Below are 25,032 nucleotides of genomic sequence, written 5' to 3'. Positions count from 1 at the left end.
AAAACTGGCACATGGATGACAAAACATCATTACCTTGGATTGGCTTCTTATCAGAGAGTTTCCATTAAAATGGAAACCCATCAACCTTGTTTCCCCGCCTCATGAGCACACAGACAGCACAAGCCTGGATTTCTGCATCTCACAACCCACTTCAGAGCAAAGCAGGCAGCCAGAGTTGTGAAGGCCCATGGCCCACCCCCCATCCAGGGACACCAGGGACACTGAACACAGCATCAGGCCAGAAACAGGTGGACTTTCAGACTTCTCAAATTCCGTTCTTCCTGAGCACCTGAGGCCTACAGAGCCAACATTTCTACTTACAAAACAAAAAAGGGGGAAAAAAAGAGAGTGTTTTTAAATGACTGCAGTCAGGGCAAGAAAAGGGAAACAGAGTCTTTATTGTGTCCAGTCCCAACAAGCATTCACTGTGTGCACATTCCACCAGCAGGAGACAAAGACCTTTGTGCAAAATATGTCAAGATGAAATAGGTAAACAAATGCCATTATTGAGTACACACACACCAAGAATGTTAATGTCACGAGTTCACAGTCAAGGGGGAAATACAAAAGGAAGATAAATCATCATCATGGTGTTTGTCCAAATAACAAATCTAGGCTGTAGGTGTGAGGTGAAAACAAGAGTAGCTATTACAACTTAGAGGAAAGATGTTGGAGACAGAGGTGGTCATGGACAAATTTCTCTCCCTGCTACATCACCACCACCCTCCCCCCACCCCCCAAGTTGCAAGCTGAGCCCTTTCAGAATTCGGAAGCCAACTGTGACTAAACTTCCCAAGTCTTTTGGGACAGTTGGCATCAAAATGAGATAGATTAAAAAAAAGTCAGTTTCATTCTGAGACATGTTGGAACCCACTTCTAGAGTAAAGAGGTCTTAACACTGATATCGCTAACGTCACTTCCCCAAATGGAATTTAACCAAGTGGGGACCACTGGTGTTGTCCGGAGAAGTGGGCCTGGCCTAGGAAGCTGTTTTCCTTGCTCAGTAGGGTAAGTGAGTGAACGTGGAACAATGCTGCTGATTCCCAACACACCCATTTCTGACAACTGCTCAAAGAACTCCACAGGGCCCACATGGGAGGTGCCAGTGCACTGTTTTGGCTTCAGCAGTCACATGAGAACCAAGCACAATACAAACTTTGTCCTCCCCACTTTCAAATGTGAAAGTCATTTGAAAACCAAAACCAACTCCTATGAGCCAGGGCAGGGCATTCTGGACGACTGGCACTCCCATTCTGATTTTGGAGACACAAACGTCCCCTCACGACACCCGCTCTCCTATTTAATTCCCTGTGCAGTATAGACTGCAGCAGCTACTCTTCCTCGGGAACAAACAAGCAAAGTCCCCAGAGGCCTGCTCCAGGGGAGGAGCCGGCAGCCCACAGGGAAGGGTTCTACTGGCTCTCTGGAGTTTTCCCGACTGACCAAAGCGGACCTCCAGATCACCCGTCTGCTTCTGAAAAAAAAGACCTTTTAGGTGGACTTGGCTGGTATCAGCTGGTCCCTCATTGTTGAGACAAATCTCTGCAGACTCTCACAAGCTCTACCTTTCACCTGGCAATTTACATAGGCAGCAGGAGTAAGAGTAAAGAGCCCAGAGGGGGTTAACAGGAAGGGATATCCCGTGCAAAAAACAAGTTCGGGAAGCAGAAAAACATTACCTGTTTGCCTTGGTGTTTACCCTTCACAACAAACACAGGAGCTGTCATTCTTAATCCTTTCTGAGAAGCCAGACGGTTGTCACTGCATTTTGGAGACTGACAACAAACACGTTTACAATGGAGCCCTGTGACTTTCTGGCTTGGCTTAGCTGGAACGCTCCTTTTCCCAGCGCCTCGTCTTCCCTATTCTTCCCCTCCCCCACCGTGGCCTCGCCGAGTAATCCTGCAGCTCAACCAGGACAGCAACTTTTCCAAATAACCCCTCCTGGCCTTCAAACCGAGGCACAGCCACAGTCCCACTACTTTTCTTACATACAAACCATGGGGGTTTTTTTAAAGGCAAGAAATTGTCCTAAAGAAGCATCTTATAATACAAAGTTTGTTTGAAAGATAAACCATTTGACTACACCTGGGCCTCTACATAGAAAAGTAAATGTGAAAGCCTCTAAGCCAGCGGCTCTCAACCTGTGGTCATACCCTTTAGGGGATTAAACGACCCTGACACAGGGGTCGCCTGATTCATAACAGTAGCAAAATGACAGTGAGGAAGTAGCTAGGATAATAATTTTATGGTTGGGGGGGGTCCCCACCACATGAGGAACGGTATTAAAGGGTCGCGGCCTTAGGAAGGTGGAGAACCACTGCTCTAAAAGGATTCCACAACATCACAGCCCTGTGTGCAAGCATGAGGTTACTATTATTTGGATGAATCTTCAATGCATTCAACTGCTAAAGCACAGGATACAAGACCTTGGTTGAACTTGTTCTGAAATAGTTTGGAAAGGCAGACACGGGTTTGCTGGGCAGTTTCCTGTCTCCTCAAGTCCCTGGCAAGCTGGGAGGGGGAGGAGACAGTGAGCTGGGCCCTCCTGGAAGCTGGCTGCACCCGGCTGAATAGGACCAGGGCCCTGTGGCAGAGCGGGGAGAGTCTGGGGTGTAAACAGGCAGGGTTCTGTACCAGCAGGTGCTCCCACTGGGGACCCAGTGAGCGTGAGAGAAGCCAGAGACATTTCTGAACCAAGTAGCAACAGTAACAGCACAGTAGCCCAACTCTCATCGGAAATCTGCTCGTCAATGAAGCACACAGCCCTGGGCGATGCCCATGTCGATTCCAGGGGTACAACAGACCAAGGCCACAGTCGGGGCGGGGCCCCAGAGGCCCAATGCAGGCTAGAGGAGAGCATGCACCTACTTCCAGGGTCATGATACCACAAAGACTGCCTCGTGGTCCGTGTGGAGCTTCACGTTTGTACAGAGAGCAATCGGAAATAATAGTTATCCATAAACAAGCAAAGGAAAAAACCACCCAGCAAATATCCCTGGTAAAGCTCTAGAGACATAATTATAAATTGATATTGTACCAATACAAAAAATTTAAGGGTTGGGGACAGATGGCTAACAAGACACCAAGCTGAAGAGAAGGCTGAAGTTTGGTGCTTTTACTAAAGTATGACCATAAAGTAGTATTTTCAATATTAAAAAAAAATTACATTTGCCAGGCCCTGTCATCCCAATTCATATCCCCTCCTTCCTCCTATGTCCTCTCACCCCTAAGGAATAAAAGGGAGGCATAGTTTTGTCCAGTACCCCCTTAAAAAAGCACTGAGTCCCGGAGGGAGCCTAGAAGAGATAACCTGAGCCAATGGATGGGTTTGGACAAATATAAGACTAATGGCTGTTGTGCTTTAAGCAGTAGATGCATACTTCATGAATTAAAATCTCTTAGCCGAGTTGAACAAGTGAGAGAAGTAAATCTGAACATTTAAAAACTTAGTATTTACTTAAATGCAAGATGGAAAACTCAGAAGGTGCTGCCTGACTGCGACAGTGTGGTATATATTTAAAATATTGGAACACGGGCATTCTTACAAAAGGCAATATAACCATAATATACCAATTACAATCGTGAAAAAGTTTTTCAATGGACAGGTACTTGTGGTAAGCTGTGGAAGAAGGAAATGTTGAGAAGAACACAGCCATGGGAGCAAATGCTTTTGAGATAAGGCTCTGGGAGAAGAAGGTCGTGGTCCGAGGTGGCTATCCGGCCAGCTGCCTTGGTGCCAAGAGGGAAGTATACAACTGACAGGATTCAAGAGGCGGACAATTCTGCAGCCCCCAAAGCAAGTCTCTGGTTTCACTCCCACGTGCTGTGCTTTCCAGGTTCCACCAAGGCCTCCTCAGGAGGATCTGCTTTCGGACGTGTAGTAACGGTACAGGAAGCCTAAGAGAATCGCACCTAGGACCGGGAGGACCCAAAGTGACCAGCAACTAAAGGTGGGAAGAAAGCAAGAAAGGGGTGAACATTGCATACCACACAACTGCTATCTTTCTGCATTCACATTTTAATAATCTTATGGGCAAAGGGTCCTGATTTGCCTTGGGAAATCTAGCTGCTTTTATCACATAGGAGCTGGAAGAAACCAAATTACTTGGATTGGATTAACAATATTAAACAGAAACAACAAAAACAGAAAAATCAAAGAAGGTTAAAAGCAGAATAAATGGTGTGATACCCAAAACCAACAAAGTATACACACATTCACCGCTTATACAGTACTTTTGAGTCATGGGGTTATAAGTGGTTTAATATTTTCTTAGTCCGTCCCCCCACATATTATACTAGTAACATTTTAAAAACAGGACAAACAAGTACAATTACAACATACACTAAAAGAGCATTTAAGCATTATAACATTTGATGCCTTTTAGAAACAGCAATTTCTATTGGGCTGTTTCATCTGCCTCATGTTTTTAAAATTTAATCTCCACAGCAACCCTCTGAAATTGGTGTTATTATGATTCTCGATTTATAAACAAATGGAAGCTTTGTACTCCAAATCACAAAGCTAGTTAGTAAGTGAGGCCAAATTCCAAGCCCAGGCTCCTAACCTCTAGCATGGATACCAAGAGACTGCACACATACCCACAGAGAACATATTGATAGTGCTGACAAAGTACAGCAACTAAGAGACAGCCAGAAAAAGTACTACCAGAGACTTTTCTTAGGATTGTCAAGACAGTAATCAGTCTCCTTAAAATAAATAAATGTTCCTCTTTCAACAAGCTTATTAACAGGGCTGGTTTGAGTGTATAATTCTGCTATAAGCCAGGGGCCTGACTATCCTTCTATTTAAGGCACATATGGTCTCGGTATAAGAAGGGTTTTGAAGTCAATAAAACCAGCTGACATGCAATAATAAAAAATCTTTCTCATTCTCTTTGCCGAACATGCCTACCATTTTGTACACTCAAGTATGGCAGAAGGCTGCCTTGGACAAAGTAAGAATGGTAGCTGGGAGCTTTGCTTCAAGAGGCAAGCTGACGTTATCTCTACTACAGCAGGGCTCACGAGGACCTTGTGGGCATCTCTCCGCAAGACTCGTGAATTCAAAGATCCAGGAGAACCACAAAAATCAAGCAAACAAAACAAACACCAACAACTGAAGGATTCAGAAGTAAGCTCCTTAGAAAACATTGAGGCGTAGTTCTTCAGGACAATGGCTGGCCACACTGTCGAGACAGCCCAGCAGAGCGTCGTTTCATTGCTGCTGAGGACAGAAAAGGGGAAGCTTTGATCGAGCCTCCAAGGAGCTGAATCTCGGACTAACTTCTCGGCACTATGACAGCTCGCCCAGTTATTGGAGGTCGTGGTGATTTATTGATGTGTTTAAATAATAATTCAGGTTTTAAGGGTTAAGTCTATGTTATCACATTAGGCCCTCATGGGGCGATTTGTACACATTGTTCACTGACATGAGTTAACATTTTCCATAACGTCAAACCTTCTCTTTTCACTTAGCTCTGGTTGTTCCATTTCATATGCTTTCTTTTTTTTCCATGTTGTTGTAGTTAAGAATCTTCATAGGAGCGATTTATTGATTTATATATGCTCTGTAGTATTGTATGGATATTCCAGAATTTATTAATTTTATTAGTGAGTGGACACTGAGGTTACACCATTTTTAAAATAGTCACAATTATGCTTCCACGAGTGTGCCTCGTACAAGCTTCTTGCACATGCACATACACTGCTGTTGGGGGAATCCCTGGGAATACGTAAAGTTACTCACACAGTCACACCTACTAAAGAATGCCAAGCTGTTTCTCTGCTAAGAAAACTTATGAGTCTTGGCAATTCACTTTCTTAACTAATTACAATTACTTTCAACACTTTTTTTTTTGCCAATCTGGTAGGTATGGGGTATGCCCAGTATTTCACTCAGCATTTCTCTATTGACTAGTGAGAGGAAACTTTTGTTTTTGAAAACCTTTTTATTATATGCTTGCATTTGTGTTTTTGATAAAATAACCTATGGGTGTATTTTAATCTTTTTCTCCAATCTGCTTTTGTTATTTTTTAAAAATCAATTTGCAGGAACTCTTGTATACTCATTTCTTTTCTTTTCTGATTCTTCAGCTAAGAAGGCAAAAGAGACGATTTATTGTGCACATTACATCAAGCCACAACTGAAGACAGAACTAGTCCAGAATATATTAGGTCCGGGGCAAAGGATCAAAGCCGGACTGGTTAGGTGTGAGGAAGGTGCCGGATCTCTTGGGTGCTTGTGGCAACTGAATGCCGACGGACATTCCAGATCCAGAGATAGTGGGTCGCATGCAGTCAACAGCCTGTAGCAGTGTCCTGGCCTCGGGCACTCCATATTCCTGCAGCTGTGGCTTTGGAGGGGGCGCCCGGCTGCTGTACTTGGACCTCTGCCTCATCTCTCTTCTCTTGCGCTTCAGTGTGTGCATTCTCTTCTTCCTCCACTTGGCTCTCATGGTTGGGAGGTTTCTAACAAGATGGCACGAAACCCCAGAGCACAGACTTATTTCTTAAATCAGTTGCATGTGCAGTACAAATTAATTGCAAACGTGGTTTGTCTTTCCAAATGCTTTCTGGAGGATATGCCGAGAAGTCCTTAATAGGAAGGCAGGTACATTGATTAGCTCCCTTTCAGTTTGTATGTTCCACCATCGATGGGAAAAAAAAAGAAAAAGAAAGTTCTCATGCTCTACCATGCTTGAAGTAGAATCTGAAAAAGATCATAGATGATCTGTGTAATCTCTATAAGATAGTTCTTACAAGCCAAGGATTTCACAATCACCTCAAGCAGATACTTAAAGACAAAGATGCTACTGAATGGCTGTGACTCATCAAGCCATGATGACCCCTCACTGCAGAGTGCCGCTGCTCCGTGGCAGACTGGCCAGGCCTTTCTTCTGAAGTATTTCTGCATGGGTTTGAGCTGCCAACATTTCAGCTGATAGTTGAACATTCGACATTTTGTAACCCCCAGAGACACTTAAGCAATAGCAATTTGTACCTTTCAGAGCTAAAACTACTGTTTACGGATTGACAACAATGGATTCAAGGGTCACCATTGTGAGGATGGTGCAGGGCAGGGCAGGGTTCCATTCCGTCGTACGCAGGATTGCTCTGAGTTGGAAGCAACTCTAAGGCACCTAACAACCACCCCGCAGGAGAGAAACTTTCTATAAACCCCTGAGAAAACCCCAATGTGTGAACCTGACTCTGAAAGATACATTTCTTTCCCTTCTGTAATATATAAAATAGCACCTACTTTAGAGAGCGCTGGTGAGGATTAAATGGATTGAGTTCACGTGGAAGATGCACAGCTAGGTCGTGCTACGGAGACTGGGTGCATGACTGGCTTCGTGTCATAGCGAGTACTTGTCCATGCACACAGGCCTCAAACTGGGATTCACTTATGTCACAGCACATCTTTAAAGGCATTGAAAGCATCAGCCCTGAAATGATTAAGAGTGGCTGACACTAAAAATGAATTTCACTCATGTCAAGGAACTATTGTATTTACAATGACTTTTGGCCAAAAAAGAATTTGCTGTCAAAATATACTCTTTAAGTTACATTATATGTGTATATTTATGAGAGAGCTTGCCCCTCAGCCACTGAATCACCTCCAACTCAGAGTGACTACAAGGCGGAGCAGTACACTCGGCAGGGCTACCAAGGCTGAACACTGGGCGAAAGCAGTTGACGAAAGCCGGTTGAAACCGGCACCACCTTGAGGTCCTTGGCCTGGCATTATGGAGAGCATAATAAGGAAGTTCAAAAAAGGGATACTCTACCTTTTGCACGAATTATTTTTCAGAGGGTCCTGAGGAAGAAGCATAAGTTTAAAAACAAAGGTTAACACAGTTTATATAGATCATCTCGACTAGCCACATAAATGGTGCAGCCCAAAGCAGAACTTCCATCTACCCTGCATGTTGGTGTTTAAGAATATGTACGCAATGAGAGAATTTTATCCCTGACAGAGAAGCCCTCGTGAAGAGCCACTAATGAAAATATAAAGTAGCGGCCTACACATTTTACATATAAAAAACGCTAGTCCTACAAACGATACTAAGCTAAACTAATCTGAAGCCATGGAGCAACATCTAGTTCAGCTGGGATTGCCACTGGCGACAGTGCAGAACGACTTTCTAAAAACATTTGAAAACACAATAAACTCTTCTGCGGTGATATGAGATAAACCGGAATGTTAACCGATCAAGCAGATGACTGCTTTACGGCGTATCAGAATGAATTCGGCTCACTCTTTGAGATCAGCATAATTATGCTCGAAGACCTTGGAGTTTATTTCACAATGGAAAGCAGGAGAATGAAATTGAGGAAAATAACATAACAAACTGAAAAACAAAATTTTGGCAGCTTTTTTACTAAATTCACGTCTGGGCCTCGAAAACATGGAAAATGAGAAGAGACAGTAAAAAAGGCCGCATATTACATAATTCCATTTATTATATAAAAACTATCTGGAAGAGACACATCTCCAGAGGCAGAAAGTAGGTCTGGGGCTGCTTAGACTGTGGGGAGGGGCGGTACAGGAAAAGTGGCTCCGTGGGGGTGAGCATCATTATCTGGACGGCACAAATGCTCTCAACTGATGGGGTGATGGTTGCACAACTCTGAATGCACCGAAGGCTTTTACATCGCAAGTGGATCAATTGTATGGTATGTAGATTACACCTTAATAAAACTGTTACTCAAATGTTTCTACCCAATTTAGTTAGGGACATTGCAAATGATGCTACTCCTTCCACAATAGTACAAAAGGCCTGTAACCTACTGCCAGGGGACAACAGTCAATTAACACAGGTTACTGCTATCCAGACGAATACCTTGGTCACTGAGGAGGTATGTACACTGACTTTGATTAACCACAAATTTTAAAAATGGTCATGAATTTCTAAAAACCCAACAAGCTACACTGGTTACCGCCACGCTGGCTCCTACTCGTAGGGGCCCTGCAGGACAGAGGAGAGCTGTCCCATAGAGTTCTGAGGCTGGATCTTTCTGGATCACACTGCCACATCTTTTTCCTGAGGAGTGACTGGTGGATTTCAGTGGTCAAGCTTTCCGTTACAGCTGCGCCCTTAATCACGGCACCACTGGGCTCCTTAGAAACCGTGCACACTGGCCTAGATGCACTTTAGAGCAGTCTTTGATATCCGTTTCAATTTTATCCATCCAAATTACTACCATGCAAATTAATATAGGCCCCCAAACAAAGAAACTGGCAACTAAAACTTCTAATACAAGGCTTGAAATAAGCTGTACGAGTATTATTACTCTAGTTCTTTGAGACTTTTGTTGTGACCAGAAAGGGGGCATGCGTTTCTGATAAAATAGTATGAATTGGGCTAATTAAGATGTGCTGCCTAACCATGTTTGAGAACTATGGTAAGGGTCACTGCCTAAAGGGAGGGTAGGTAGTAAAGTAGTGATGCTGTGTGTGCCAAATTAATCTATAATTATGCTTTTTATAAACACTCCGTTAGAGCAGTCACACCAAAAACTGAATTCCATCAAGAACATGTCAACATGCTTTATGCTTCAAACATATATGTAACAATGATTTATAGAATAAAATAGTTACAACCAATAAACTGGGATAATTGGAAGGGCTTACATGAGCATTAAGGAGCAATATATGTATTATGATGCTTAATCTACAGTTACGTGAAAAACTATGTAGTTCATATAAATGAATTCTCTAGCTTAAGTATTACAATAAAAAGCCCTGGATGTGTGCAAGCTTGAATAAACCTTAAACCAGGGAGCAAACTGCAAACACAGGGAATCCAGGGCGGATGATCCCCTCGGGACCAGTGGTGTGAGTGGTAAAACTGGGAGGGCATAGGGAAGGTGGGTTGGAAAGGGGAACTTATTTCAAGGATCTGCATGTGACCTCCTGCCTGGGGGACAGACAACAGAAAAGTAGGTGAAGGGAGATGTGGGACAGAGCAAGATATGACAAAATAATTTATAAATTATCAAGGGTTCATGAGGGAGGGGGCAGTGGGGAGGGAGGGGAAAAGAGGACCTGATGCCAGGGGCTTGGGTAGAAGAAAAAATGCTTTGAGAATGATGAGGGCAACAAATGTACAAATGTGCTTGACACAACTGATGTATGTATTGATTGTCATAAGAGTTGTATGTGCCCCCAATAAGATGACTTAAAAAGAGAGAGAGAGAGAGATCTGTCTCTAGAGGTAAAAGGATCAACAGTAGAGAAAAGAGAAAAGAAAGAAGCATATTTTTCCTTTAGGATACTGGCAGCCAAACGACAGTCACCCCATTTTTAATCACCTATAATGAAAGAGTTGTTTAAGGCACGGCTCTTAACAGCCAAGTCCCTCAGCCAAGCTTGGAAAGAAGCCAAATAAGTTATTTTTAATTTTACAAAATTAAAAAGAAAAAGATTCTATTAACATAAAACCTTCCTTCACCTACACCCTTCCGTTGCCTCTGCAATCCCCATTGCCTCTCCAGGGCTGTGCCGCCTCATCTAACGAGTGCTTCAGTCAAGTCTCCAGTTTCTGACTGACTGTAATTTACCCTTCTGGGTGTCACGCTGGCTACTGCTCACCCAGACTTCAGTTTACATGTAAGATCTGTGATCAGCAGAACGGTAACAGCTCTGAATGTAAAACATGAGAAGTAGTCGCAGCCAAGTCTGAGTTTGTTCCAGTAAAGCAGATCCAATGGAGAGCTCGGTGAGCATGAGCCCTAACGAGTCATTCCTGAGCAAGGCGTCGAGAGTACACTAGGAGGCCACAAAACTGCTAGGAGGCTACTGTGAGTTTAGCTCCAAACTAAATTAACTATTTAAATACAGCTGGCTCCTAATCCTGAGACCAGAATTAGATGGTGCATGGCTACGCCTACCAACTGCTCTACAGAGGATCATGTTAGAAGGGCCTGGAGAAAGTGGGAGACAAATGTAGAACAGAACTTAAAACCATAAAAGAGGGAGATTGGTGGGGCTTCTTGGCAGGAGATAGATTGGTGGGGCCCCTGAGGCTATGGCCTTTCATCATCCTTCAGGTTTCACCCCTATGTTGGAATTATGAACCAGCTCAGATCAAAAGGACAGCATTTACCCGGGGACAAAGTTTGGAGGGTTAGGAAAGGAGGAGAGGTGGACACAGGAAATGCAGGAAGGAAATAGGATAAGTGCTGGCAAATTAAGGATATTGCAATAGATGAGCTGGAACAAACTGTGTACGAATCACTGAATGTAAAACTGATTATCTGCTTTGTAAATCTTCACCTAAGTCATAATAAAAGGGTTAACATATACAACTAATTCGTGTAGTCCTAGCTTTCCTAAGGTTTTAATTTCCCATAAAATAAACAATAGGTTTACATATATGTGGAAGCACTACACATGGCCTTAGTAGAAGAAAAGGACCTATTTTACAATGCCTTATTTACTTACCTTTTGGTAAAGCTGTTCACAATTGAAATTAAGTCTAACATCATCGAGCTCAATGCTAAATCAGTTTCCTCACTTGTGGAATGATAACCTTGAACTTGAACTTAATTCTATTCAATTTTCTTACCGAATGCATTTGAACAAAACCTACTGGAATGATTTTCAAAAGTGATTTTCAAAAGAGAAGATACGAACCCTCTCCCATGGCTAGAGGTGTATGATTGCACACAAGTTGTTCAGTCCAATGTCAGGTATGCACAGATGTGTTCTCCCAGATACACTTTAGAGACGCACTGTACCTTGACTACTCACCCTCTTCAGCATGCTTGACAGAGTGACAAAGAAAGGTCCTAACTGGCATTCACCTGGAAGGGGGGCATCCCTAAGTGCCACCAGTCAGTGGGGTTGGAGTTCATCATGAACTGTTTCTGAGAGAACCGGCAAAACACACACACTTAAGGAACGTGTGTTTGTAACCTGGGTACAACTATACCAGAAGCCTGATTATGATACATTATAACAGTTAGCCTAAAAAGTATATCTTCTCCCTAAGTAGCTAATATTGAAACTCTCAAAAGGTCTACATAAAAAAGGGATATTATAAGGCATGCAGGTGCTTACATTTGACTTCTAGATTAAATGTTGGTTATTCCAAGAGGATTCCACGTATTTAAATTGGGAAGAAGTGGATTTTATGCCACAGGATACCTTCAGCAAGTTATAAGGGGTACTTGGGTGACCCAGGAGAGTATTTTGCAGCATTTTATTTAGAATACTGTGGTAGCTCTGTGACCAGTTTATTAAAACAACGTAGGATTTGGGGGCTTCCAACAGGACTGAAGAGGACTCTCTTTTCCCCATTACACAGGAGATCCTGCAGGATAAAATCTAAAGTACAACTTTATACTTCAAACTCTCGAGCACTGAAGGAACAGGGTTTCCACCGGCACAGTAGTCACACATTGGGCTGCTAACGACAAGGGTCACTAAGCAGCCACAGGAACTTGATGACAGTGAGTTTAACTATGACATGCTCTGAGTAGTTTAGTAGTTTGTCAGGAAGCTCCCATGTATTGAAATACACATGTCACTCAAAATCCTTTCTTCGTATAGCATGAATTGCAGTTCAAAAATTGCTGCCTTGCAAAGCATACATCCGGGTCAGTTTGGCCATGAAGAAACATCGGCAAAATGCCAAGATGAAAAACATCCTCTAGAACAAGTATCTATACAACTCTCTCAAGAATGCACCTATAAATACTCACAGAATGGTCTTGACTGGACCCAAAGAAGTGAAAAGGGTCTTACAACACTGGCGAACTGTTTTGAAAAGGCTCTGACCTTGCCCTTCTGAACCCTGGTTTTCAAAAACCATACATAATTTCTAAGCAGAGCTTTACAAGAGAGCGGACAGTGAGCCTTAAAATCTCTCAGTAAACAGTGTTTTGTACTGCAGGGATGATTTTGCCATTATGTTGTATGCTCTATTTCAAAACACAGGTATTAGGCTACAGTGGAATAAAATTTAAAAGCACACTGAGCTCCAGCAAACCCTGCAGCACTTCCTTGTGCTTCAATAAATTAGATTACAGACCCGACGGAAAGATTTAATAATTCCTTCAAAGTGAAATTTTTTATTTAATGTAACCAACGACAGTGCATAATTATTAATTATAGATTCTTCTTAGTTCCTTTCTCATAACAGAGAAGGTAAACTGTGTGTTGTTATGTTACATTACACATGCATGTATAACAAAAAGTTGCATGTATGATAGATGCCAGTAAATTGGAGCGAAAAATGTATCTCCTTCTAAATGCAAGAACTACAGTTTCCAATACTGAGAACACTCATTAAGATAAAATGTTTAAGTAAAAAGAAGCAAATGCTAATAATAGTGAGTACAAGAAAGAAAATACTCTAAAAATAGTTGTAATGGTTGCACAACTTCTTAATATATTAAACCACTTAACTGTATGTGATGTAAATTGTGTTAATAAACCTATTAAAATTTTTATAAAGGAAGACAAAAAAATCATATGTATTAGAATTTATCTTAAAGCAAGAGATAATACAAGAGGGGCCGCAAAAGGTCCTACGAAAAATAAGATGAAAAGAATGGAATTTTCCCACGAGTTTTGTATTTATTTTATTATGCCTCTATTTATGTATGCATAGAATCACTTTTGAAGGGTAAACCAGAGAATGAGGGTTGGGATTCCTGGAAGGGAACTTTTTAATTTAATATACTGTTTTTGTACTATTTGATTTATTTTATTATGCATATTGTATGTGGGGCATCAAAGTTTATAGAAGAATTTCAGTATCATAAATAAACCAACTCTGCCTTTTTTAATGAAAAAGGACGCAAGTTTTTAGATCTATTTCAGTGAATCACTGTAATAAGATTGAACTATTTAAGGAAATGGAACTGTTACTCAGTTAATCTCTGCTGAATAAGTGAATGAACTGAAACTTTTTTGAGCAGGTTGGGATTCCTAATCAATGGCAGGCTAAATAATAAAACCATATAAATTATGAAGTAAATGGATAGTCAAAAGAGGGAATTTATAGGTCATACATGTTTGCATTTACTTTCAGTAAAGTAAGCATGCATGCAACCTGGCACAGAAACCACTGTCTTTTTCAATGGTGAGCTTTCACAGCCTACAAAAGCACTAAATCAAATATGGTTCTTAGCCAGGGGACTAATCAAGCCAGGAAGAGCTAGATCCACAAAAGGTGTATTATTATTACTCTACACTGTCAGCCTAACAATAAAAGTGATTATTCACTATTTAACTGCTCTTTACATTCATACAGTTAAATGTGGCCCCGTGAAAAGTGGCTTTTAGAAAACTGGAACATGGTTCCTGATTTGTACTTTGGAGCAGCCAAGTTGTGTTTTCTGACAGGAGGCTGTGCGGAGGTTTAGGCACAGGGGAGATAATGGGGCTGTGGAGTAGCAAAGAAATGAAGCTGGTGGGGGAGGAAGAAGAGAAATGAACAGTGTCACATAAGGGACAAGGGCCCTCTTAAAAGGTTTGATTTTTTTTTAATATAGGCTCACACATCCTTAACAAAAATGAACGTGATTAATGAAATGAACTTGACCTCCATTTCTTGATCCTGAACTTTTACACCGAAGACAGAAAAATGAAGAAGAGATATCTACACCCTAGACATCGAGGTACTTATTTCAAACTCTTGCAAGAAATAAATCTGATGAATCAGATCAAGTTGGACTGTACCTCTGTGAGAAGCTATGTAGGAGGTCCTGAGATTTTTCCCACAGGTTTTCTTTGTTTGAACCATGACAAGTCCGGTAGAATGACTGGAAGTACAAGGCTCTCCTTGATGGAGACATGTTCTTGGACATCATGAAAACACACCCTTTAGTACTGTTTCGCCTAGAAGGGGCTGAACTACATTTAGAAGCTTATAAATTACAGGACTTGGTGATCTGAAGGGTTTCTTTCTCTATATTTCTTACACAAAGTCTGAGGCTCAACAGTGTTAATTCAGCTGAGGCAGATCAAATTAATTATTTTGCTTATATAAGATAGTGTTTTCTATAGAAGAGAAGTGTAATTCTTTAAGCTTTGAAATTAAGACAGGCAGTTCACTTAGTATCTGATTACTCTAAAAATTTTGACAAGCAACAAGAAGCTATATGTGCTTGACACAATGGGCATATGTACGGATTGTGATAAGAGCCCCCAATAAGATGATTTTAAATAAATACATAATTCACTGCCCCTGCAATAAGTGAAATGGTCCCTTGAATCATGTTGACCAAAAGTGCCATTTTCTGGACCTGCTCAATATAGGAAATAAGGTCATGCTTAGTTCAAATTTTACCATATTAACAGAATTGAGAATTCAAGAATGAACAGTACATTTGTCAGGGAGGGAAGACAAAGTAAAGAGTTTGCAAAGAATTTTAAAAAGAAGTCAGCCCTTTTTTGTGAGCCATTTAGCATAGCAGAGTGTAGTAAGCCTAAGAGTTGATTTATAGACACTCTGGATTATAGGTCAGTAGATGAAAAACCGTGTCAAGCAATCGCTTGAGCTGAAAAAATTCTTGTGTCAACCTTAATTGTGTCAGATCTGCTCAGCAATTCTGGGTCCATAAGAAAACAAAGAAGCTAGGAGGAAAAGGAGAGGGTGGGTCACTTACACGACATTCTAGGTAGCATCAAACCTTCTGGCCCTTTAAATGATAAGTTTCAGTAATAGCTTTTGAAGAGAAGTCAAGGACAATTATAAGACTAAGAGAGATCAACCACACAGGTTGAGGGTACAGAAAGTCCTTCTTAGTATATAATGCAATGCCTAAAGCATCCAAGTACTTCATCTTCGGGGTTTGCTCGATCACTCAGTAAATGGGAAGGGTGAGCATATGAGATAAGAGGTAGATTTGAGCAATGTGAAAATGCCTGTTACAGTCAAGTATTTCATTCCACAATTCTTTTAGAATTAAAAAGAGGATCATGCCTAAGAGAAAATCAATTTTCCAATTCTTTTTCCACTACCACAGTAATTATTATCACCTATTTTATATATTATAAGAGGTATTTTCTATAACTGAACCCATACACTAATTTCTTTTAAAATTGTATCTGCACAGTTCAGATATAGTGGGGTGGGGGTAGGGTAGGTTTCCACTGCTTTCATATTTGAACGTGTGACTGCATTAACAAAATGTTTTCTGCTGTTCAAGAACCAGTTGTTCTGTTCTCCTGAGATGCTACTGAGCCCAAACTCCTGAAAAACAGGGTTTTTGCTACGAGGGGAAATAGTAAGCATTTCTCTTGTTAAAATAATTTTTAAAAGCAATTTTGTTTGAATGAACAGATATATAAACACTTAAAACAGAGAGAAACTGGTGACTTACCTTGTCATTATCAGTTTTAAGGTCACACTGTTAATAAAAAAGAAAAACAAATAATATTTTAAGACATTTCCAAATGAAACCTCCTTATGTGCACACTTCTAACTCTAAAACATGAAATTATCTACTGGTGGTAAATTCCCTGGGAGACTGCAGGATCTGTAGAAGGTGTTGACCCTGCCCCCACCCAATTCAAGCACTCTGGGGTCCCGCATTAGAATGGTATGTATGATTTAAAACTCATAGTTCCAAAGGGTCGCTCCCTTGTTAACAAGAAACTTTTAAGAACCAGCTACTATTTTAGGTGGAAATGCTGTTAACTCGCTTACAAAAATAAATCAATTGATCACAATAACTCCAAATGCGTTTGCTTAGCTTTTCAGAGATATATTTCTGCTTTGCAAATGAGGAGCTCTATTATTATTAATTAATGAGACTAGAAAACTTTGGAGAAATTTTAACTCAGGTCTAGGTTGAATGGGTTTCCATTAAAATAGTTCCCCTCCACCACACCCATCCTGCGCTGGGAATGTTCAGTAATAACCTCTCCACAACCCCCCTTAGTTCAGGCGGTCCTTACCGGATGGACGTCACCAATATAGTACTGCTTTAGCATTTCTCTGGCGTCAGAGGAGTGGCCTACATCTTCAAAACTTTCACTTGCATCGATACCGGCTTGTTCCAGCAGGACCTCCTCTCCTCCAGGATGCTATGAGGAAAGGCAGTTCATGAACACACAGGGCTCTCTGAAAGCAAAACAATGCTTTCCACTCCTATTTGCTCCTTTAGGAAAATTTCCATTATTTAACACAGGAGATAAAAAAAAGGGATCTGATTTTTTTTAAAAAGGGATCCAAACTTACTTGTATCTGTTTAATAAGTACCACACTCCCTCAACTAAAAGAATCAATACCCAAGCAAAAAAAAAAAAAAATCTACCACTTCAAGTCATTTTTTTCTTGTAATATTTTTACAGAAAAAACTGACAATGACATAAGATTTACCATCGTTGAGTATACAAATGAGTGATGAAAAATAATAATGATAATCTACTCACAATGCTACACAACCATTTCCAATATCTAATTCCGGAGCACTTTCATCACTTCCAAAAGAAATCCCAGACCAATTGGCCAAAACTAAAATTAAAACCTGTTGTCACCAAGTTGTTCCCCAATCCCCCCTTGCCCCTTCCCCTGGCTACCTCTATTATTTTCTGTCTCTATAGATTTGTCTGTATATTTGCCTAGACATTTCATAGTAATAAAATCATACAATATGCTTTTGTGTCAGGATTCTTTCACACAGCATGATATTTTCATAATATTTACATGGATGAGGAACTAGCTACTAAGTATAGCCATTCTCCATTCTTCACAACAACCCTGTCTGTGTCAGCTTGTTCTCCACAGGGGAAACTACTCCATAAGGAACTCAATGAATACATTTTCAGAAATAAACCACCAGGCCTTTTCCGAGACACCTCTGGATAGACTCAAACCTCCAACCTTTGGGTCTCCAACCAAGCAAGTTAACTACTTGCATCATGCCAAATTGTGAGAGAAAGATCAAGACCAAATCAACCCCCTTGAGGTCAAGTCAACTGTGTCTCACCATGACCTACAGGTCACAGTGGAACTGTCCTCAGAGGATTTCCAAGACAATAAACCTTTACAGAAGGCTGCTACAGTTTTCTCTTCATCATTATTAGTGTATGATTATGCTACAGATGTTCTAGTGTACATGTAAGTGTACATTCCCTATGCATAGAAAGGTCTATTATATCCTGTACAGTGAGACAAACATTTGATTGGTATTAGATACACATTGTAGCTAACTGGTCCAAGATACATACAAGTTCAACTAAATGACAGACTCAAGAACGCAATGTGTTCATAAGCCAGAGAATGTCTCTAAGTATATGGGATCAAGAGGCGACAAGAGCACCTTGAAAGACTCGATGGGAATCTTAGAGGTTAGTGTGTTTGTGCTAGAGAGGGAGGAACAGTCCGGAAAAGGAGGGCGAGAAAAGCTGGACAACTTGCAGAATGTCATCATTGCCAACGGGCTGTAGAAACTGTTGAGCTGTTGTATTTTTTGCTGTGTATACTCTCAGCAACCACAAAATAAATAAAAATGTTTAAAAGAAAAACAAGGGAATGACAGGCCGTTTTAGAAAGGTTGTCAAATGAAACAAGGAGGGCACAGGGGACGAAGGTAAGGGAAAAGTCAGTGTTTGGTTTGGTGAGAAGATCAACTCTGTGACACTGTGGCAGTAGGGGATGCAAGCCCACTTAAGGGGTTCTGCAGTGGAGATGGTGGCGTCAGTCTTAACACACAGGAGGAAAGCTTAAGAGGAAGGGGTGGTCCTGGAATAAGAGAGATTATTTTTAAGTCATTCAAAGCTGATGAGAGAGAACAATTTAATGGAAAAAAATACGAGCAGAGGAGTTGTAGGGGCATGGTGTTCTCGGTTAGAAAGGAAAGAAGTCTAAGAGCAACTCTTCTGCTAAGGCCGTGGAAGCTCAAAGGCAGGATGGAGAAATAAGCACAGATAATGAGCTTTATATAAAGTGCCGCCACCCCAACCCGTGGCAACTCCCCAATTAAGTGTGGTTGAGTACATAAATCTGAACTAGTACTTGTTAAAAAGTATGACAGGGATCCAAAAGGGGGCATCTGTCACGTGGCAAGCCTTTTCCAGCACCACTTCCAAGCACAGAGAGCAGACAGTGGAGGCAGTGAAGCCCTGACAGGAGAACTGGGAGGCTGAGGGGATCAGAAAAACACTTCAGTGCCACTAGTGGTGTGAGGTCATTAAAAACCTACCAGGTCTATTTAATCAAAAAGAATATACCCGAGGGACAGCCACTGTGGGCTGTAGAGTTTGGCAGACCCTCAAAATAATTAGACACAGACCTACCCAAAAGACCCAGCAAGCTCAACCCTAGAGTTTCCCAAAAGTATTAAAAGCAGGAAGGCGAATTCCAGCTCCCCAAATTTCACTGGTGCACTATTCACAACTAGGTAGCAACACCCTCAACATCCATGAACAGAACAACACAGAGTGGTAAACACACACTATGAGAGTTTTCTGCCATAAAGATAAAGTCCTGAGACAGCCACAACATGCATGCACCCTGAAAACACTGGGCCAAAAAAAATCACAAAGTCAGTCCCAAAATGGTGAAGATTTTGTATGATCCCCATTTTGTGAAATGCGCATGCTGGAGATCAATACTTAGTAGTTACAGGGGTGGGGGGGGGTTAAAGGGGAGTCACTGCTAAGGGAGACACTGAGCTTCTGTTAATGGTGGGAGACAGAATATCTCGGAAGTGCAGAGTGTCAACATTTACGCACCATGCTCAATGTCACTGAATTGTCTGTGTAATAACTGATGAAATGGGAAATGTTCCGCTTTTGGTTTGTTTTTAAGGTTCTGTTATACATATCTGTACCACATAGACAATAGGTCTGTGTGCCCTGGTTTGCGAAAAAGGAAAGCATAATAGCTAACCGCACTACCATCTTGCCCTCCTTCCTTCCGAAAAAATTACCGTATCTACTCAAATATAAACCGAGTTTGCTCAACACACTTTTTTAAAATCATTTCACTGGGGCTCATACAACTCTTACCACAATCCATACATACATCAATTGTGTCAAGCACATTTGTTGCCCTCATCCTCAAAATATTTTCTCTCCACTTAAGCCCTGCATCAGCTCCTCATTTTCCTGCCTCCCTCCCTGCTCAACCCTCCTTCATGAACCCTTGGTAATTTATAAATTATTATTTTGTCATGTCTTACACTGTCCAGCCTCTCACTTCACCCACTTTCCTGTTGTTCTTCCCCCAGAGAGGAGGTTATATGTAGATCCTTATAATCGGTTCCCCCTTTCTATCCCACCTTCCCTCTACCCTCCAGTATCGCCACTCTCACCACTGGTCCTGAAGGGATCATCTGTCCTGGATTCTCTGTTTTTCCAGTTCCTATCTGTACCAGTGTATATCCTCTGGTCTAGCCATATTTGTATAGTAGAATTGGGATCATGATAGTGGGGGGAAGGGTGCATTTAAGAATTAGAGGAAAGTTGTATGTTTCACTGTTGTTACACTGCACCCTGACTGGCTCGTCTCCTCCCGAGACCCTTCTGTAAGGGGATGTCTCATTACCTACAGATGAGCTTTGGGTCCCCAATCTGCACTCCCCCTCATTCACAATGATGATTTTTTGTTCTTTGATGTCTGATACCTGATCCCTTCACCACCTTGTGGTCACACCGGCTGGTGTGCTTCTTCCATGTGGGTTTTGTTGCTTCTGAGCTAGATGGCTGCTTGCTTACCTGCAAGTCTTTAAGACCCCAGACCTTATATCTTTTGATAGCCAGGCACCATCAGCTTTCTTCACCACATTTCTTATGCAGACATTTGTCTTTAGCAATCGTTTTAGGAAGGTGGTTCAGCACATTTTTTATGCTGAACCCCCCCCCCAGTTTTTTGTGGTAAAATGAGGTACCTAGGCTTATACTCAAGTATATATGGGATTTCCCTAGGTCAAATAAACATTCTTTCATGATTAATTATCCCTCTCCAAGGTAATAAGACCATCTTTTAAAGAAGACTTTCAAAATTATATTCTCATATACTCCATTGATCTCTCAATTATTCAAGAATCTTAATAACCTCCAAACCTTGAGATTTAAGGGTTGGTAACTTTGGATCTTTCTAGTTGGACAACACTATGCCCATTTACCCGGTTACAATCTGGGAGTGTCAGGAAATTCCTAAGCCCTCCCAGTTGACATTATGAGCTATGAACAGGTTTGGACAGTCCAGGCTTCTCAGCAGGCTGGAGCACATAGCAAGGTCCTAAAACCTCATAGCACAGTTACTCCTCATTACTCACACTGGGGGGGGGGGGGGGGCGGGGAGAGAAATTATAGGTGAAATGTAAAAACCCAAATTAGTTAGGAGATCTATACTGTTACTACAATAATCATCCAGATTAAATTACTAGCTTCCTTCAATCACAGAGGGAGCCATGGGCACAGTAGAATATGAGTTAGGCTGCTGACTGCAAGATGGACCTTCCAGACTCAGCAGCCTCTTTGTGAGAAGGAGGAGGCTGTCTGCTCTAGGATGTCTACAGCTTTCGACACCACAGGGTGTGGTTCTACTCTGATCTGTAGGGTCACTATGAGTCAGAACTGAAAAAACAAAGAAGATGAGCAAAACTTTCTGAAAGTCAGAAATAAATGCCACCATTTCAGTCACTTCAACTTGATCTTCATTTCACATATAACTCAAACCCACCAAAGTCATATAGGTAATCACCCGCACCAAAGCCACTTCTGTACCAACAGGTATGACACAAACACTGTGACAGAAACACTAAAGTGGGGAAAAAGGAAATGGGACACAAAAGACAGCAGAAAAGATCAGATAAGGTCCATGTATTCTAAGACAGAATGTTCTCCTTAGTCATGGTCCCAAGTCATTAAGACAAATCCATTTGTATTCCATAGTCTGTTTGTAAAATCTTCAGAGAACATGTTTCATTTTAGAAAGATTACTATCAAACTGGTTAAGATAAACAAAACAAACAAAAAACCCTGGGGTATCCAAACATTTCTAAGAGAAGAAACAAAAGACAAAAGTAATTGTCATAAATGAAAAAAAATTACTAAATGATAATTAGTGTTTTAAAAGACCTCTACTCTTCCAAGACTAAGCTTTAGTTATCTGAAAAATCAACTTAGATAAAAAAAATTGAGGGGCATGATTTGGTTGAAAAAATTCCACAGCAAATTAATTTTTCATTGAGTAATTAATATTTTGTCTTGTGACATTATAATCCTCACAATTTAACAGCATTATGTAACAGCACTCTTCCCAGTTTGTCCCAATGTTTACTATTTCCACTTCTTCTTTGTTACCTCCTCCTGCATTGAGCTTTACTCTTTGGATCCCTCTCTGATGGTTGAGGGTTCTAAGGAATGTACTTTCCTGCTACTTTCCTGTACCTCCAGGTCTGCCTATCTCTGACTCAAAGTTGGGGAGGGTGTAAGTTCAGTCCCAGGCCTGAAGGGTATCTAAAGGTCAAAGCCTTGGGATTCTCCCGTCCCTTTCAGACTAGTTCTTTCAGAGTGGTTGCAGTGGTAGGTGGGCGCCATCTAGTTCTTGTGTCGTGCTCAGAAGACAGACTTCTAACTTCTGTTAGTCTTCAGACTAATTTTTTTCATGTCTCTTTGGTTTAGTTTACTATTTTTTTTTCCAAGTAGGGAGAGACCAAGAGTTGTACCTTATGTGGTCGCTCATCAAATGAAAAGCTTAATTCCCTAGTTATGGCCAATAATGCAGCACTAGCGAGCTGTTAAAATTTATCAGAAATTTTTTTCTCATTGAGAAGTCTATCTATATTTTGACTCAATAAGAAAAGCAAGTGTCAACTAGAAAAGAGGCCAAAAGCTTCCTATTCTTATCCTCTTATGAGTAAATAATAATGTTCTACCTATAGCACTAGACTGTGTAAAAATGTATTCAATTCAACATGAAACCAAAAGACAGAACTTGAGATACACCCAGGGATTTCATGCATCGAAAGACAGCAAGTGCCGTTTAAACCTCCTAATTAACTCAATTCTAAACTTGCAATGTGATATCCAGAAATGAAATAGTTGAATTCACCTGTTCCCATCAAGACAGTAGAGTTAAAAGATCAATTTCCAATGTCATCAACTGTGTTAGTCTCAGTTGACTAGAGAAACAAATCCAGAGACACCCACATATGTGTGTGTAATCGAGAACTTTATATCAAAGAGCAATTGTATATTGAAAAACATCCCATATGACAAAATAATAATTTATAAATTATCAAGGGCTCATGAGGGAGGGGGGAGCGGGGAGGGAGGGGAAAAAAGAGGACCTGATGCAAAGGGCTTAAGTGGAGAGCAAATGCTTTGAAAATGATTAGGGCAGGGAATGTACAGATGTGCTTTATACAACTGATGTATGTATATGTATGGATTGTGATAAGAGTTGTATGAGCCCCTAATAAAATGTTAAAAAGAAAAAACATCGCAGCCCAGTCCAAATCAAATCCCTAAGTCTGATATTAACCCATATGTCCGATACCAATCTATACATTCCCATTCAGACTCACACAACACATGCAATGACACCGAATGCAGGAAGATCACACCCAGTGGGTGAAAAGTCTTGTGGATCCAGTGGTGGTGGAAGCATTTCAGCGATGGCATGGGTCTTCATGTGGCTCCACCAGCTCCAGAGCTCTAGCTCCATGTGAATTATCAACAGGAACGCCTTGTAGGGAAAGAGTGTATCTGGTCTCCAGCAAGCTATTTATCTCCTTCATGCCTCCAAATGAGGTCATCAAGCGGTGACCTCATTGACAGGGCAGACTCCACCTCCTCACAAGTTGACAGATCATGTAACTGCCATAGATCACTCCTTGTCAACTTGACACTTTTATACAACTCTTTAGGCAAATATAATTTTTAAACAAAATAATAACACCATATCTGTACCTAACAGGATAAAACTAAAATGCATACAATTCAGTATGTGCCAACTTCATTTAAACATAACATTCTACAAAGTGAACAAAACAATATTCTATGCCTAATAAGAGCAGATGAACACCTTCACCATAATTCTATAATACTATCAACTATATTTCCCCACCTATGAAAGTTTGTAACCAGCCACTTCATGTCTTTATCCTCCCCATTTTGTGTATCCAATGTCTATACTGCCCATTTATATCAACCCAGTGCTCTGAAGAGACAATCCTAATATGTAACTCACTACACCAGCAAGGTTGAAAATGGAAGATGCATGAAAACAATTAATCCAACAGATTAATAAACCAAGCAAGCCTCAGTTTCCGTGTTCCCAAGACAAGAAGAACTAAATGGTGCCCAGCTCCTACTACCAACAGCTTTGAAAGTAATCACATTAGAAAGTTCTGAATAGAGTAGGAGAAAAATGTACAACTCAAAATCATAAACCGAAAAAAAAAAAATCGAGCTTCCAGGTTGGAATAGACATTGGTGGGACTCCCAAGGCTTCAGGCCTTAGTCACCTTTCAGATCTGGCAAACTGAACTCATCCTCATAGCTAAATGTTCAGCTAAATAAATAGGTTAATAAGGGGAGCAATAATAGTATGAGGTCTGTGCACACCTAAAAATAATCAACCAGAATGATGATGGCAACATTCAGATATGCTTCACACAATGGACGGATGTATTGTGATAAGAGTTTTCAGCATCCCCAATAAAATGATTCATAACAACAAAAATCAACCATTTGAAAGCCAAAGGGCAGCATGTACCCAAGGATAAAGTTCAGGAGACTTAGAAAAGGAAGATAAATGGAGACTGAAAACACAGAGAAGGAGTGGGATTCGTGATGTGGCATTGAGGAGGTTGCACACAATGTGATGAGAAGCAAAATGTGTATAAATTGTTGAATGGAAAGTGATCTGCTCTGTAACGATACTGCAACCAAAATCATAAAAACTGTCAGAGTTCAAACAATGGTTCTTATCTATTCCTATCTAGCAGTAAGCCAAGCAATAATCACCAAGTAAAATATTTTACAGATACCAGGGAAATTGTGTAATATCCTCTTTTCACAGATCTGGTCAGATGAAATGTACGATGGCTAAG

General features: G+C 41.0%; 1 protein-coding gene across 2 annotated transcripts in view; it reads right to left on the bottom strand.

Moving 5' to 3' along the window:
* Window positions 1-378: 378 nt before the first annotated feature.
* The window catches only part of CYB5B (cytochrome b5 type B), a 41,271-nt gene continuing 16,617 nt past the window's right edge, over window positions 379-25,032 (bottom strand). Inside the window, exons 2-5 of one of the 2 annotated variants that reach the window (XM_075537454.1) lie at window positions 16,919-17,047; window positions 16,342-16,368; window positions 7,791-7,819; window positions 379-3,947 (exon numbers count right to left, since the gene is read on the bottom strand). In XM_075537454.1, the coding sequence (XP_075393569.1) occupies window positions 3,857-3,947; window positions 7,791-7,819; window positions 16,342-16,368; window positions 16,919-17,047 (276 nt within the window). In that variant the 3' untranslated portion in view covers window positions 379-3,856. The other variant, XM_075537455.1, reaches the window with a different exon arrangement.

This window comes from Tenrec ecaudatus, chromosome 18, assembly GCF_050624435.1.
Source record: "Tenrec ecaudatus isolate mTenEca1 chromosome 18, mTenEca1.hap1, whole genome shotgun sequence".
NCBI lineage: Eukaryota > Metazoa > Chordata > Mammalia > Afrosoricida > Tenrecidae > Tenrec > Tenrec ecaudatus.
The sequence above is the reverse complement of the archived record's forward strand: the minus strand, read 5'-3'. Positions and strand labels throughout refer to the sequence as shown.